The sequence below is a fragment of the Salvia hispanica genome, chromosome 4 (genome assembly GCF_023119035.1).
Source record: "Salvia hispanica cultivar TCC Black 2014 chromosome 4, UniMelb_Shisp_WGS_1.0, whole genome shotgun sequence".
NCBI lineage: Eukaryota > Viridiplantae > Streptophyta > Magnoliopsida > Lamiales > Lamiaceae > Salvia > Salvia hispanica.
This window is the reverse complement of record NC_062968.1, coordinates 48,392,232-48,407,950: the sequence shown is the minus strand read 5'-3', so window position 1 is coordinate 48,407,950 and position 15,719 is coordinate 48,392,232. Positions and strand designations below refer to the sequence as shown.

The window sequence follows — 15,719 nt, the reverse complement described above, 5'->3', positions numbered from 1 at the left end:
TTGAGCCGATCAACTACCTACTTCTAAGTTCCACCACTACCCATTCTTCTGTCATCCCGTCATTCGTCATCACTGGCTTACCATCTCCAAAGCCAATTAAGACAAAATTGAGAATTAACTCATCAAAATTCTAATATATTTATCGTTATAATTAATTATTATGAACAAAGCCAAATAATGACACGATTGCTCTAATTTTAATTTATCTTTGTTTATATCATCTCCAACTATTATTGATGAAAGTCATAAGAATTTGAAGGTATTATATGATTCTAAACCTAAGAATTGAAAAATATCAGAGGAAATTTTTGATTACATAAGTTTGTCTTTGAAAGCTTTTTGGCCCGAATAACTTGATGGGTTAGTCCGAAATCCGGTGGATTAGGGCTACGGTTTAAAATTTATAACCCGAATAGCCCACGCTCAAATAGCCTGACAACCGAGTGGGTTGGCCCGAATCCGAACGGGCTAGCCCGATTGACATTCTTATGACAAAGTAGGTTTAAATCGAATGTCTTTTAACTGAAATTTATTTTTATGTTAGGGGTAAATTTGAAATTCTACTTTTTTTTTTTTTTTTTTTTTTTTTTTCATGCATACAGATTATTTAACTAAACAGTAAACACACTATAGCCCACTTTCAATTGCCCAAGACTGTGACAAAAAAATGAAAAAAACTCTACCCATTATCTCTAAATTCATGAAACACCTATTATCATATAAACTAAGTTTTGGGCTACCAAAACAACCAAACACATCCTAGGGGTAAAATGTGCCTCTAAAATATGCGTTATATAGATTTTTTGTATTCAACTCTATATCCGTTATAGACAAATTTTAATTATATATTTGTGATTTGACATTTAGATAGAATCATATAAATTTGAAACCAAACTGTTGAAACGAAATAAACAATTTTTAGGCGTTTGAACGATTACAACTAAAATTAATAAGTTCAACATTGGCTCAATTTTTCATCTTAATTATTTAAATTGGAAATCGTGTATTGATAAATAAAAAATTTAAGAAAATCAATACCAATAACTAGGCCTGCTTATTCGGCTGGTTCCGGTTCTAACCGGACCGGTTGACCGGTTAACCGGTTTTAAATTTTCATAAATCCTAGAACCGGAACCGGAACCGGAACCGATCCGGCCGGTTAAGAACCGGTCGATTCCGGTTCCGAACCGGAACCGATGTGTAAGTTTAATTCGAATTTATTTATAATTTTAAATAGTTCAATACTAAAAAAATAATAAGCCAACATCTAGAAATATAACAAATAATACCTAAAAAATCAAGTAAATACACAAAAGTACAAACCAACAATACAATAATATTCATATATGGATAAGAGTGATGTCAAGTGTAGTAGGTCGGACTAGTTTATGTTAGCAATTTTTTAATAAAAAAATAGGAGTTCTAAACTTTAGCAATTTTTTAAAAAAATAAGTTTTAAAATTGAATTTCAATTCCCCTTTTTGGCTAAACAAATATTCAATGGAATTTCTAATATTACTAATTGATCTTGTTGTGACTTTTTGGTTTATAATGCAACTGTTAATAAATTATTCACAGACATGTTAAAAGTGTATGTTAAATGAATTGTTACATATATTTGTTATAAAGTTAAATTTCTATCATATGAAATGATATTGTAATTGACTAATTGTATAAGTTCTTTTGGAAATTAAAAACAAACTTATGATGTCCTACTCATTGTAGTTAGTTCATCAAAAATTGATTGGGGAAATAATTGTAGATTCAAAGTATCACGGTTTAAACATTTTAAATACTTCAGAAACAGAGCTCGCAAATCTAACACTTTTTAAATCTAAAAATCACTCGATGTTTCAAATTATTTTATTTTAATTCAAAATTAATTCAATTAAATTAGATTTATTAGTATATTAAATTATAAAAAAATAAAATTGAATTATAATCCGGTTCCCGGTTAGGAACCGGAACCGACCGGTTCCGAACCGGAACCGGTTTTATTTAAAAAGTTGGAACCGGTACCGGAACCGGAATCGGAAAATTCGGTTCCGGTTCCTTAATTAACCGGTCGGTTCCGGTTCCAATTCCGGTTAACCGAGAACTGGAGAACCGTTTAAGCACCCCTACCAATAACTAGAAATCATGTACCGATTACCAACAAAATGTAACACTAAAATTTGATTAAAATTTGACTCAGCAATGGTGCGCCATGTGCATCGCGAAGGGAATTTTGCGGCGGACTTCTTATCGCACCATGCCTATAGCTTTGCTCGTGGGGTGCATGTTTTGGATCAACCACCATCAGGTCTTAATATTTGGCTCCTTCATGATAGGTTAGACATTTCTTATTGTCGTTAGTTTCCTTTCTCCTCAAGCTTAGCCTGCTTTCTTTACCAAAAAAAAATTGATTAAAAATGATTTACTATTAAGTTCTCCTCCTCCTATCTTAAAATGTTAAGTTCCCTCACATAAGAGACGCCATTTGATTTGACCTAACTAGTCAAATATAGAAAGTTGACCATCCAGATTGATCTAACGGCAAAACCTGCACCCTTACCGTAGTCCCGGTCATAGCTGAATATTACCGTAAGAGAGCAAAAATAAGTGTGCTTCGGAATAATATCGCATTCTTCCACCACAGACAAATGAAATACGTATAAAACCCTAAAAAAAATTTACTTAAAATTAATTATAATCGTCGCCGGAAAAGTTCACCCGAGTCCTTCAAAACAGACTGTAATTTCAGGTTCACTCTGTCGCTTTTTAATTTTTTTGAATTTTGTATTTGACGATCCTAGGATTTTGAGTTGAATCTGAAAATTCCGATTCCATGACAGAATTCCAGTTTTGTTTTTATCATTTGATACATTATTGATACTTTGAATTCAATTTTTCCAGTTGCAGTGACTTAACGATTAGCCAAGTTGAAGCGATCAAATGGTAGGGTTTCCTTCTTTTTTGTTTAGGAGTTTTTGGTGATGATTGAACTTTCTAGATATATCTGACTAATGGGCGTTCTTTTTCATAGTATTAATTATTGTTTGTTGCTGAGAGTTTGGAGGTATTGGGAGTTGGATTGCTGCATAGTATGCTTACATGATACACACTTAAGTGAAAATGTTAAAACAATTAATACATTAAGATTAGCCATTAAAAAAAAATGATCTTAACCCATTACTGAGTTCAACATTGTGAAGCTTTATTGTTGAGAGATGATATGGTGCCCTTCTTAGTGAACATGTCTGTTTTCAACTAGAAGGCATGTCCACCCTCCTACCAATTCAATAGTAGGTTTAATGTCATCAGATTCTCTATGGTTGTAAGTGCAAGCTTCAGTTGAAGTTTTAAAAATGGAAAACATTGAATGATTAGTTGATTACAACATTTCACCGTATTTACATGATGAGGATGTTTGCCTCCCTGAGCTTGATTCATGGTATCCTAGTGTGGTGTAATCGTCTGATGTGAATGTGATGATTAAGATGTACTTCTCAACAATGTTTGTTGTCTATCCAGGACAAAGGTTTTTGGATGCCCAAGGGGGGTGCTCATGTAACAAATGGAGATGCAGTTTTTGATAACTCGTCTAGACTGGAGTCTAAGCGTGCCCGCCAATGGTTCTTGGATTTTGCTGAGCCGGATTTATTTCCTAGTAAAAAGCAGGCTGTTGAAGGTTCAAGTGGCAAGTTGGAATCTTCAATTCCGAGCTCTCTTGCATGGGAAGGTTCATCTGGATTTCAGTCGGTGCCGTCAGTGCCAAGCCAATTTATGGATCGACTATTTGGATCTGAAACACCCACGCCCGAAAATCTTGGTGACAGAAACATGCCCATTTCTGGGATAGATGACTCAAATGTAAGGAAAAAGATCGATGGTGAACAGTTTGAGGATGATCCATCAGTTGGCTTATCGATGTCTTATGCTATGGAGGATCCAGAAACGGGAATAAGTTATGGTGGACTTAGAAAAGTCAAAGTTAATCAGGTTAAGGATCCTGATAATGGGTTGCATACGTCTATTGAACATGGCATAGGGATGATGGAGCAAACGTACCACAGTGGAAATGAAAACACCTTCATGTCCATGGGACAACCTTATGGTAAGGAGGGTGGAAGTGTCACATTGATGGGCCATTCGTATGATATTGGGGAAGCAAATGATAGATCTATGGAATTGGCTTTTGGGAAAGGTCTTGATAGTACTATTTCGATGACTCACACATACAATAAAGCAGAAAATAACAGTATATCCTTTGGCGGCTTTCAAGATGAACATGTCATGGAAGCTTCTACTAGGCCGCTCAGCAACTATAGCTTATTGTACGAACAATCTTCAGCTCAAATTCCTGAGCCTCCTAGCAAAAAGGAGGTGGATGTGCTAAATGGCAATGTCGATCTTAGAACCACTCAAACACCTAAAACCAAGGTTGATTCTGCACCTAAGAGTAAATCGGAGTCGAAACCTGCTAGGAAAGAGGCTCCAAACAGCTTCCCGTCCAATGTGAGGAGTTTGATAGCAACTGGCATGCTTGATGGGGTGCCAGTGAGATACGTTTCGGTCTCAAGAGAGGTACTTTCTTTCCAATTCACTAATACCCGTTGGCTCTTTTTAGTGGCTTATCAGAAGTATTCTGCATGTAAATAAGGAGCTTCGTGGAATCATCAAAGGCTCTGGCTATCTTTGTGGCTGTCAGTCCTGCAACTACTCTAAGGTGTGTGTGTGTGTGTGTGTGTGTGGTTCTGTCATTGCAATGTCAAAATGATTATTAATTTTAATCCTCACAAGGCACTTAATGCATATGAGTTTGAGCGGCACGCTGAATGCAAGACGAAGCACCCAAACAACCACATATACTTCGAGAATGGCAAGACCATCTATCAGATAGTTCAGGAGTTGAGAAGCACCCCTGAGAGTATGCTATTCGATGCAATCCAGACTGTGACTGGCTCTCCTATAAATCAGAAGGCCTTCCGCACTTGGAAAGGTATTGAACCTATCACATCTATTGAAAGTTTTGTGGCTGCTCATTGGCTTTGTGTTTTCATTGTAATAGAATCATTCCAAGCAGCAACCCGCGAGCTTCAGCGTATATATGGGAAAGAAGAGCTAAACCTCTGACTATGAGAGTACTTTTGAGAGGCAGCCTGGTCTTGAAAGTATCCTGGTATAGCGATTTATTTTATGTGGAGGAGGGCGAGTACTATATTCGGGTAAGCTGCAATATTGTATTTGTACATGCATTTCCAAAGTTGAGATTTATATATATTCAAGCCACAGATATTGGAGAGGCCCAGATTGCTGAATTTTAGTTCATACTCGATATGTTTTTGTTATCAAAACTCAATAATGCGCTCCCAAATTTGATATTGTATACAGGAAATAAAACAATGGTTCAAAGCACAACACATTTCGGGTGGATTCTGTACCACAATGATGCAACTTGAGCACCAACATAATATTCTTCAAAATGAAAATTGAAAATGTTTTGTAAGAACATTTTGTTCGGCTTGGAGACAGATTGAACTAAAATTGATGCAACTCTGGTTCATTTACTTGGCCTTTGAGTTGTAGAAATCATGCCAGCTTTATATGTTTGAACAAATCCTATTAGTAAAATTGTGAAGGATGTAAGAATATATTATTATGGAGATGCAAATAGGTGGATAAATTAAACGATTATTACCCGTTACAAGTCACAAACACCAAATTTTGAACAAGTACTTTCAGTAAAAAAAGTCTGCACATCGCACATAAAAATATGCATGGACATTTGAATGTAGAGTACGTGCATTAATCTTAGTGAGGAACACTCAAACTCCTATGTCTCAAATAAACAAGAACCTATATCATTACCACACTAGAGACCCATTTCTGGTGGCGAAAATTCCACAAGTATTCACCACAATAGCCTTTCATTTTTTCACCCTTTTTTATCTTCCCGGCGTGACACTTGTAAGTGCCCATTGCACTTGACTTTTCTGCTCATTCAAGAGCCACAGCACGCCGACTTCTGTGCAAGTTGCCCGCCTCCAGCAGATCCATCGGGTTGATTGATTTTGATGGTAGTAGGCTACAATCAATAAAATGATGTGAAAAAACACGACCCACTCAGGTTGACAAAGACACAGACGATGAGATGTGCTTACCTCTGCTTTTGTGTCAGTATCGGATAACCTTTGCTTTATATCCCTGGCTATTGAGAAGAAGACTTCTTCCACATTGAGATTCGTTTTTGCACTCTGCAGCAAATGGTATTTCCTTAAGATGAGATCGAAGTTTGTTTCTCTCTCCTTGTAGAAAATAGACAGGTACTTACGGTTTCGAAGAATTTGATTCCATACTCATCAGCAAGTGCTTGGCCCTTGGAGGTTGGAACAGCCTAATACATTGGACTGCAGAAAGTCAATTACTAGGAAATAAAAAAATCATATCTACAGTCACATAGAAAACAAACCAGTCGATTTAATAATGCATGAATTATTTTAAAATTCAAGTTCTAGAGTCAAATCTCTTCTCTACCAATCCACACTTCTCTTTTTCCAAATACTCCTAGGCTCGAATGGTCTAGCAGTAACACAAAAAATAATTTGCGTGAAGGAAAATTACCCTTTTGCTTTCATCCATATCAGCTTTGTTTCCTACCAATATCTTGTTGACATTGTCAGAAGCATGTTGTTCAATGTTTCTAATCCAGTTCCTAATATCTGTAAGACAAGCCAGATCTTAATAGCAGTACAGAAATTATGAAAAGGGAATGATGGAAAGAAAGAAACCTTACTGTTAAAAGAAGATTCATCTGTAACATCATAAACCAGCAATATTCCCATGGCACCACGATAATAAGCTGGGAAGTGGGGAGCAGAAAAAATCTGAGCATGATGATTATAAATATGCAAATACATATGTGATTGATGAAGAGATCACTATACAATTGTAGATCGAGAGGTCCCATACAAAAGTACACATCTTGTTTGGATCCTAAATATTACCCCAACCCAAACTCTCGTACATTATGCAAAGTACAAAGTATCCGTTCCCACTGGTTCATGTTAAAGTGTAAAAGAGGAATGCAAGCAAACAGAAGTACATCTGTTAGCTCAACTTGTCTTTCATATCTTAATATCAAGAATATTGAGATATAAATTGTGGAGCATACTCATAAAAGAAAACATGAAATTGACAATAAATTTAGATAGGGAGGCCAATCATTTTTCATAGCCTCCACAGTTTCTCATGATATCACCTCAAATACTAGACCACTGTAAACCCCTCCAATGTTATAAGGAAATATATAAATATATTAAACTGTTCTTTGAGGAGAATAAAAAAGAAATGAGCTAGCTTGAGGTGAATATAATCCGATTGCACCTGTGGTGATAGTGCGGAATCGCTCTTGTCCGGCTGTATCCCAAATTTGAAGCTTGATCCGCTTCCCATCAAGCTCAACAGTTCTTATCTTAAAATCAATTCTACAAAATATGGCCACGCATTTGGTCAAGAGGAAAATTCATTCATCCATACCTATGTTTCATTAAAAAATCTTACCCAATGGTGGTGATGAAACTAGTTGTGAAGGAACCATCAGAGAATCGCAAAAGTAGACAACTCTTACCCACACCTGCGGTTCAGCAAACAGAAAGGTAATTTGCAAAAAAACAAGGAAACAGAAGGTTAGAATGAAAACTAGTATAATTTCATTAGTAATATTATAACATGTTTCATATACTTTTCCTGTTTCAGAGTAAACAACACCAGAAGTATAATTTATTTCTGAAACAACTGAAGTTACAAGTTCTGTTTAGCAGTTATGAATAAGCCAATCAGGCAGAGAACCAACCATTTTACACCAAACTCAAACCTATTTTTCATTATATATCTCACCAAAAAGTAGTTATACTCCAACCATTGACACCAATTCAAATTTTACACCATTTTTGAGTATGTCCCACAAAATTTTTGCATTATCACCATATTTGGTGTTGTTCCATAGAAAAACCCAAAAATGGGTTTGGGTTTGGGTTTGGTGTATGGTTGGAGAATTTTTCTACACCAAAACTCATTTTTGGTGTATGGTTGGAGATGGCAACACATGCCTAGAGGAAACATGCAAGACCATCTCCAACCATACTCCAAAAATGAGTTTTGGTGTAGAAATCTTCTCCAATCATACACCAAACTCAAACTCATTTTTGGTGTTTTTGGTGAAACAACACCAAATATGGTGTTACTGCAAAAATTTTGTGAGACAAAAACTCAAAAATGGTGTAAATTTTGAATTTGGTGTAAATGGTTGGAGTAAAACTATTTTTTTGCGTGACGTATACTCAAAATGGGTTTGAGTTTAGTGTAAATGGTTGGAGATGGTCTACCATCTCCAACCATACACCAAAACTCATTTTTGGTGTAGACAAATTCTTCAACCATACACCAAAACTCATTTTTGGCGTTTTCAATGGAATATCACCAAATATGGTGTTTACTGCAAAATTTTGATAGACACATACTCAAAAATGGTGTAAACTTAAATATGGTGTAAATGGTTGGAGATAAACTACTTTTTGGTGTGACATATTCTCAAAAATGGGTTTGAGTTTGGTGTAAATGGTTGGAGATGGCCTAAAGTAAGATTAATTAGTACTCCTACTACATTTTTTAGGATGATTGAAAATAACAGAGCATGCAACCATCTAATACTAACTGCTTTAAAGAGAGCCACCGATCAAAATTCCACACTTTTTTCCGATTTCCATACAGTGGCATAGGCAGACTTCTTATGAAGTTGTACTGTACAAAGGCAACACACCTACATAGTACATACGGAACATTGCATCATATTTTACCTGTAAGAACGATCATACTACCTATCGGCTCACATGCATAGGATTGGGCAAAGAAATAATAGTGCCCCAAACAAAACTGGTTTACTTCTTAGACAAAATTTAGTGAATGAAAAATTCAAAGTTTCATTTAGCAACTTATCTCAACATTAGCCAGAACAAAGCTGTATTTAACACTCTGTTTAAACAGTTACTACTCTTTGAGAAGGCAAAAATGAAACAATGTCCCCACAAAAGCACCTTCAGTTAATTCCATCTAAACCAAATATGGTAGCACCAAAAACAGTTCGAAGGCCACCAGCATCGAATCACAGTGTTAAACTCAAAATGGCATGTACATATTTAACAATTATAGAAAGTTTTAAGGCCTCGGCATACAAACAATTTATTCAGGAAAATACTTATAAAACGAAAAAAACTTTCAACAGCGTAACTTAGAAATCAAGAGGCCAAAAGTCAAAATTCATTTCAAAGAAAAACATCATCCATCCCAGATCCGCACCAAAAGAGGACGAATTTTCCAAAACAAACATTTTAATCAAAGCACTAATACTCAAAAGTATAAAAAACTCCAAAAATCAAAGACGAGCAAACTCACCGCTGTCGCCGATGAGGAGAAGCTTGATGAGGTAATCATAATCCGCCCTTGCCCTCGCCGGTGGTGCGGCCATTGACTAATCGGTTGGAAAGCTCAGGAGTGGCGCAAAATCAGGTTCTCTGTGGTCCGTCTCAGGTCTGAAGTAGGTTGTGATCACAAATGAGTGGCAGATCTGGATGAAATTAGATCTTGAGACGGAGAGAGAGAGAAACGAAGGAGATAGAGAGGGGAAGAAGAATACTTGCGAATACGTATTGTATACAAAACCAAAATGAATACAATAGGTCAATATTGTAGAGACGGGACAGATCGACAGCTTTTGTGATTAATAATTCGCAGATGGGATACAGTAGTTGACAGCTTCACCATCCGATGGTTGCTAACTCTCCCTTCTATTTAGTTTTATTACTAAGTAAAATTAGTTAAGGAAATTTGAATTTATTATTCAAAATAATTAAACTAAAATAAATTAAATTTGAGAGCATTTCAAAATAGATAAATAAAACTCATTCGGGATGGAGTTAACAATATCTATATTAATTATAATTATATTTTCCATCTAAAATTTGGTACGAGATGTGATTAAATGAAAACTCTAAATATTGTACAAACTCAAAACTATGACCTGAACCATTGAAAAATGTCAACAGATCGCAAAAAACATCAACAAAAAAATGTCAACAGAATTTTAACGATAGTCAATGATTGATGTTGTGTTGATATTGTGTTGATACTGTATTGACATTAAATCTTGAAATTTCACAATGTGTTGATATTGTATTGAAACTGTGTTGAAGCTGTGTTGAGGAGTTTTGAGTTTGTACTATAAATTTGCATTTTATCACTACCCAATTTGGTACTCCATACATATAAATAAATACTTCCTTCGTCCCACAAAAGATGTTACATTTGTTGAATGACACGAGATTATGTCACACTAACACGAGATTTTATAAGATTTTGTTTTTTTTATTAACTGAAGAGAAAAAATATAATTTTTATATTCACGTGACAAATATTTTTTTTACTAAAATGAAACGTGATATTTTTAGATGATAAAGTAAAAAAAGAATGTGATAAATTTTATGTTGAACAGAAAGAATATCTTTAATTATTCTACCTCTTTATTTTATTAAGATGGAAAGATTAGAAATCAAATTTATATCAAAATTTTAATTACTCCGTCTATTAAGTAACAATAGAGATTTTAATGATTGACAAAAATTTTAATGTGAAAACAATAAAGTTTAACAAAGATAGAGAAAAAAAGTTAGTATTCTCTCCGTACGCGGCAGGAGTCCCGTTTTTTCATTTTATCCGTTGACAAATAGGGTCCCAGATCATTTTACTATAAATGATAATAGGGTCTCACATTCTACAAACTCATTTTACTCATATCTTATTTAAAATTAATATATCCAAGTGAGACCCATATTATACTAACTTTTTTCACTCACTTTTCTTAACATTTCTTAAAATCCATGCCGCCAAGAAATGTGACTTCTAATGCGGACGGATGGAGTATTAGATTTGTTAGTAGAAACATTGTACCAACTCCGTCCACAAAAAATAGACCAATTTTATTATTTTGGGCTGTTCGCCAAAATTAGGTCATCCGCATCCCTGTCTCTTATCCGTCTCTTAACCGTCCCATCTCTTCACTATTCATGGCTCTCACTGTACTTTTCACCCCATCTCTAAACTAAGAGACAACACCTGCATCCCTCCATCTCTTAACCATCTCATCTCTTAACTATTCATTCAATTTTATTTTTTATTTTTATTTCCAACAAATTCAATTAAGATTTCATTGAAATATTAAATTAATACTAATAATTCATTAAATCATTAAAAACCACAAAAATTACAACATCCGAAAATACGAAAAATACATAATTGAAATCCTATGGAGTATTTTTAATTTTAATTTTAATTTTTTTATTTTTGATTTTTATTACAATATTGAAAAATACAAAAATTAAAAATTATAATATTTTAATTTATTTTATTTTAGAATCTTCCTGATTTTTTATAAAAAAACAAAAAAAAACATTTTAAACGGATATAAACGATGCCCACTCGAGGGCCAGCGAGTGGACGTCATGCACGAACCGGAGCACGCCACGTCGTCAAGGCGCGTGTCTCGCCAGCTCGAGGCCGACCTCTTCGGGACGCGTCACTCATCGAGACGGCTCGTCTCTTCGGGACGAGATGCATGCCGCATCGCCGTCTCGATGTTGTCTCGTCTCGTCGAGACGAGATAGGGACCGCATCGAGACGCGGATGCCCTTAGACTAATTTCTTATGAAAAGTTTCAAACATTTAAATACTACGGAGTACTAGTAATGCAGACTCTAAAATCTATTAATACTATTTATCTTCAAAGTATTTTTTTCTTTCTTTTTTACTTTACTAATTGCACAATAAAACATGTGTGTTTATTTTTTATTAACATAGTAATACAGTAGTAATGTGTTGTAAAAGGCATTATACACGTCCCACAACCACCATATTATATACTAGTAATATTTTAATTGGATGATTTTAAAATTTAATGAATTTCATAGTTTAATTAATAAAAAATATTATTATTAAAAAAATAAAATAAAGTGATGGGTTGTTGTATTGGACTATTGGGATTTGGGGTCTGTTTTCCAATCAATATAAATAATCAATAATACTATAAAAAGTGCAATGAATAATTATGAATAGGGTCCATCCCATATTAATTTTATGAGGAACACATTAATAAATTTATGAGGAACACAATAAAAGAAAACTCCAGAAGCATACAGATTCCTTTACACCTCCCTCTCTCTTGCATTCAACAGAGAGAAACCTGTTTGATGATGGGTCGATGCGAGACTGAGACGTCCAGTGATGACGCTGTATCCATCGAGAAAGGGAAGAAACACGGTGATCCCTACATTATCACGGTTAACTGTCCCGACAAGACCGGCTTGAGCTGTGACATTTGCCATGCTATTCTCGAATTCGACCTCTTTATCACCAGAGGAGGTCACTTTCACATCTCCTTTCCTTTATTGCTTCTAAACTTCATCTCTTAATACTCACTTTGCGTTGCGCTCTCTAGATGTTTCCACTGATGGCATATGGTGCTACATAATATTATGGGTGACTCCTCATTCTAGATCACATGTTGTGAGGTGGGGCAATTTAAAGGAGCATCTTTTATCCATCTGTCCTCCCCTGCTACCATCACCCTACCTCTTCCACCCATTGCCACACACTTCCTCTTCTCCACTTTACTTGCTCAAGTTTTGCAGCCTTGACCGGAAGGGATTGCTTCATGGTAGTATAAACAATTTGTCTCATTCATAACTTAACTTTTTTATATTGGAGTAATTACTCTTGTGATATTTTTCTCAGATGTTACTCGTGTTCTCGATGAGCTCGACCATGCCATTCAGAAAGTGAAGGTTACTACAACTCCTGATGGATGCTCTCTTGACCTCTTCTTCATAAGAGATAACTTGTAAGGTTTCTGATTTTGTACAACGAAATGTATGGATTTATTAGATTGTAGCTTATAGAGTTATAGTCCGTCTTATCTCTTCTTGAATGCTCATCTAATGTTTCATTTATTTGTTGAACTACTATGCCACTTGAATGATGGTTTAACTCACTCACCATTTCATCTAGTACCCTAAACTTTAAACCTTACATTACAAAACACTGTGACTATGCATTTTATGCATTTTAAAATACCCAAATTTGAAAAATATAGATGATATTTCAGTTGATGAATACCTAGATTTGACCTCCTTCTTCTGTTCCATCTATTTATCTTCTGAACTTCACTTGGTTCTCCTTGTATTAGTTGATAAATTAAACCTAAGTCTTGCTTGATGCTATTTCATCTATTATTTTATGAATTGTAATATAATATTGCCTTTGTAATTTATTTGTTTGTCGATGTATATTCTTTTAGAAGTTATGAGGGGATTTTCTGATTTTGCAAGCTCAAGCTGTTAGAACAAAGTGAATAATGCTACTGCCACTTATGTAGCCTTCATATTTTATGCCTTCTGTTTCAGATGATATTGCTAACTTACTTAATTCGAAACAAACTAAGAAGGAATGTCACTTAAAATTCCATGTAAACAAGTCCTTTGGATTTTATTCCCATGAACTTTCTCTACTGAGTCAAAATCTAGGTATTGCAGGACCGTAGAAGCTCAAAATATTTGTTTCACTTACATTCCGAATTGCTCTATGGTTTCTAGTACTATTTTGATACTGTTGTCTATTCTACATTTGCTACTACTTCGACAGATAGTACCTCTGCCAGAAACATATGTGCTCCTTAGTTTTTAATCAGTTTTACTCTATCTGGTATTGATAGTAAATTACAGTTGTAACTTTCTGTGAGTGTTCAGGGGACTCTTGCATACTAAAGAGAGGCAAGACGAATTATGTGAGCAGTTGTACACTGTTCTCGGTGAATCTTGTATTAGTTGTGAACTTCAGTTAGCAGGATCTCAGTATGATAACCTTCAGCGTGTTTCTTCTCTGTCTCCACTTGTTGCTGAAGAACTGTTCAGATTCACACTATCTGACAATGAATCTCGTTCACAAGCTCTGAGCTCGGATATCACGGAACTGAAAAGGGCAAGCGTAAAAACTGACAATTCCTTGAGCCCTGCTCACACTCTACTTCAGATTAGCTGTGTGGATCACAAAGGTCTTCTTTATGATATTATGCGAACATTGAAAGATTACACCATTCAGGTTACTAGCTTTCCTGTGTACTGATCAATTTGTTTCCAATTGTTCACAAAGTCGTCTTTCAATTTCATTTGCTATATAGCTTAAGAGTTAAGTTAGTAATTTTGTAGTATAGAAATGGCAGAATAATACTGTCAGTCTAAGAATGATATTGATGTTATGTGTGATCACTCTAATTGACTTTTCTCATTTGGTTTGTGCCATGAGCTATAATTATAGCTAGTTAGTTATATGAGACATCTGCACTGCAGAAAAAGTGTAGTAAGGTTTGATTTTACTGACACTTGTTGGTACTTGCTTAGGTATCATATGGCCGATTTTTGCCTGCGAATAAAAGTTACCGTGAACTAGACCTATTTATTCAGCATAAAGATGGGAAAAAGATAGTGGATCCAGAAAAGCAAGAGGCGATCTGCTCTCGGTTAAAGCTGGAAATGCTTCACCCGCTGCGTGTTCTCATCACAAATCGGGGGCCAGATGCTGAACTTTTGGTAGCTAATCCAACAGAACTATCTGGAAGGGGAAGGCCAAGAGTTTTCTATGATGTCACTTCTGCCCTAAAGAGTCTTGGAATTTGCGTGTTTTTGGTAAGTGCTATTATTACTGAATGTTGTGTTATTACTTTGTCTAGGATGGATGGTAACAATTGTATACTCCAAGTCCAAGATGATGTATAGTTAAAGGATTCCATAAACATTATGTATTTGTGTTAATATGATATCAACAAGAACCTTCTCTGGCTTGATAGGCGGAAATTGGAAGGTATTCAGCTGCAGAACGTGAATGGGAGGTATATAGATTCCTTCTAGATGAAAATTGCAGTTTTCAGTTGTCAAGTAAGCAGGTAAGAAATCAGATTGTCGACAAGGTTAGGAGGACGCTGATGGGCTGGTGAGCTTCTTTCTATAATTACATCATCTTTAGCATTGGTGTGTCATCTCATTACCAATAAATAATCGTGCTATGGCATTTCGAGTGTTGCAAGGGAGATTAGGCAAGTTTTTCCCTCTTTCTGTGCGGGTGGAGGGAAGGCGTGCGGCGGGTAGGGGAAGATGATTTCTTGTACAGTTCTTTTTGGCTTCTCTTATGTATATGTAGATATAACTGGATCAGGCAGTGAGTGTATTTTACAATGGTCTCTTCTTATATATTAGTCAGGAGAAAATGTTGATTTCTTGCATCAAATGCTCAACTGTCACACACTTATTTCTTATGTACTCAACTGCTTACTGCAAACCAAATGCATTTGTGAATCAGTTTTGGATGCTTAAACCCTGTTATGCTAAGGCTTTCTTTGTTTCAACTAAATAGCAGTACTATGATTTGGTTATATTATGAGGATAATCTTGTTCAACAATCCTAGAAATCAATTGTTCTCGCTAATCAAGATTGATCCACCGGGTTGCGCTAGCGCGCTAACTAATTTACAGTGATTACTAATAACTTTCAATTTTGTATATTAAAATTATCAACATAAAGACATAATTATACCAATACAATATGTAAATTTAAATATCAACACAAAGACATAAGTTTAT

At 35.3% G+C, this 15,719-nt stretch overlaps 3 protein-coding genes across 4 annotated transcripts; 2 read left to right on the top strand and 1 right to left on the bottom strand.

Annotated features, from left to right (window-relative positions):
- Positions 1-2,633: 2,633 nt before the first annotated feature.
- Positions 2,634-5,641, top strand: LOC125219534. Of its 2 annotated transcripts, XR_007176155.1 has the most exons (7): positions 2,634-2,743; positions 2,896-2,937; positions 3,514-4,566; positions 4,643-4,708; positions 4,783-4,981; positions 5,051-5,207; positions 5,374-5,641. XR_007176155.1 is itself a non-coding variant. In XM_048121543.1 (6 exons), the coding sequence occupies exons 2-6, from the start codon at positions 2,935-2,937 to the stop codon at positions 5,113-5,115; spliced, it is 1,386 nt and encodes a 461-aa protein (XP_047977500.1). In that variant the 5' UTR covers positions 2,634-2,743; positions 2,896-2,934; the 3' UTR covers positions 5,116-5,290. The 2 variants fall into 2 exon arrangements, 1 of the variants encoding a protein (XP_047977500.1); XM_048121543.1 differs by lacking the exon at positions 5,374-5,641 and having other exon boundaries at positions 5,051-5,290.
- Positions 5,642-5,695: 54 nt separating this feature from the next.
- Positions 5,696-9,720, bottom strand: LOC125219535 (ras-related protein RABE1c). Its single transcript, XM_048121544.1, has 8 exons — positions 9,433-9,720; positions 7,543-7,615; positions 7,366-7,466; positions 6,776-6,841; positions 6,604-6,701; positions 6,314-6,376; positions 6,144-6,236; positions 5,696-6,067 (listed from the first exon to the last, which is right to left on the bottom strand). The coding sequence occupies exons 1-8, from the start codon at positions 9,503-9,505 to the stop codon at positions 5,984-5,986; spliced, it is 651 nt and encodes a 216-aa protein (XP_047977501.1). The 5' UTR covers positions 9,506-9,720; the 3' UTR covers positions 5,696-5,983.
- Positions 9,721-12,211: 2,491 nt separating this feature from the next.
- LOC125219245 (ACT domain-containing protein ACR9) lies at positions 12,212-15,361 on the top strand. Its single transcript, XM_048121166.1, has 6 exons — positions 12,212-12,450; positions 12,527-12,745; positions 12,823-12,928; positions 13,833-14,184; positions 14,484-14,768; positions 14,930-15,361. Exons 1-6 carry the CDS (start codon positions 12,279-12,281, stop codon positions 15,074-15,076), a joined length of 1,281 nt encoding a protein of 426 aa, XP_047977123.1. The 5' UTR covers positions 12,212-12,278; the 3' UTR covers positions 15,077-15,361.
- The last annotated feature ends 358 nt before the right edge of the window (positions 15,362-15,719 follow it).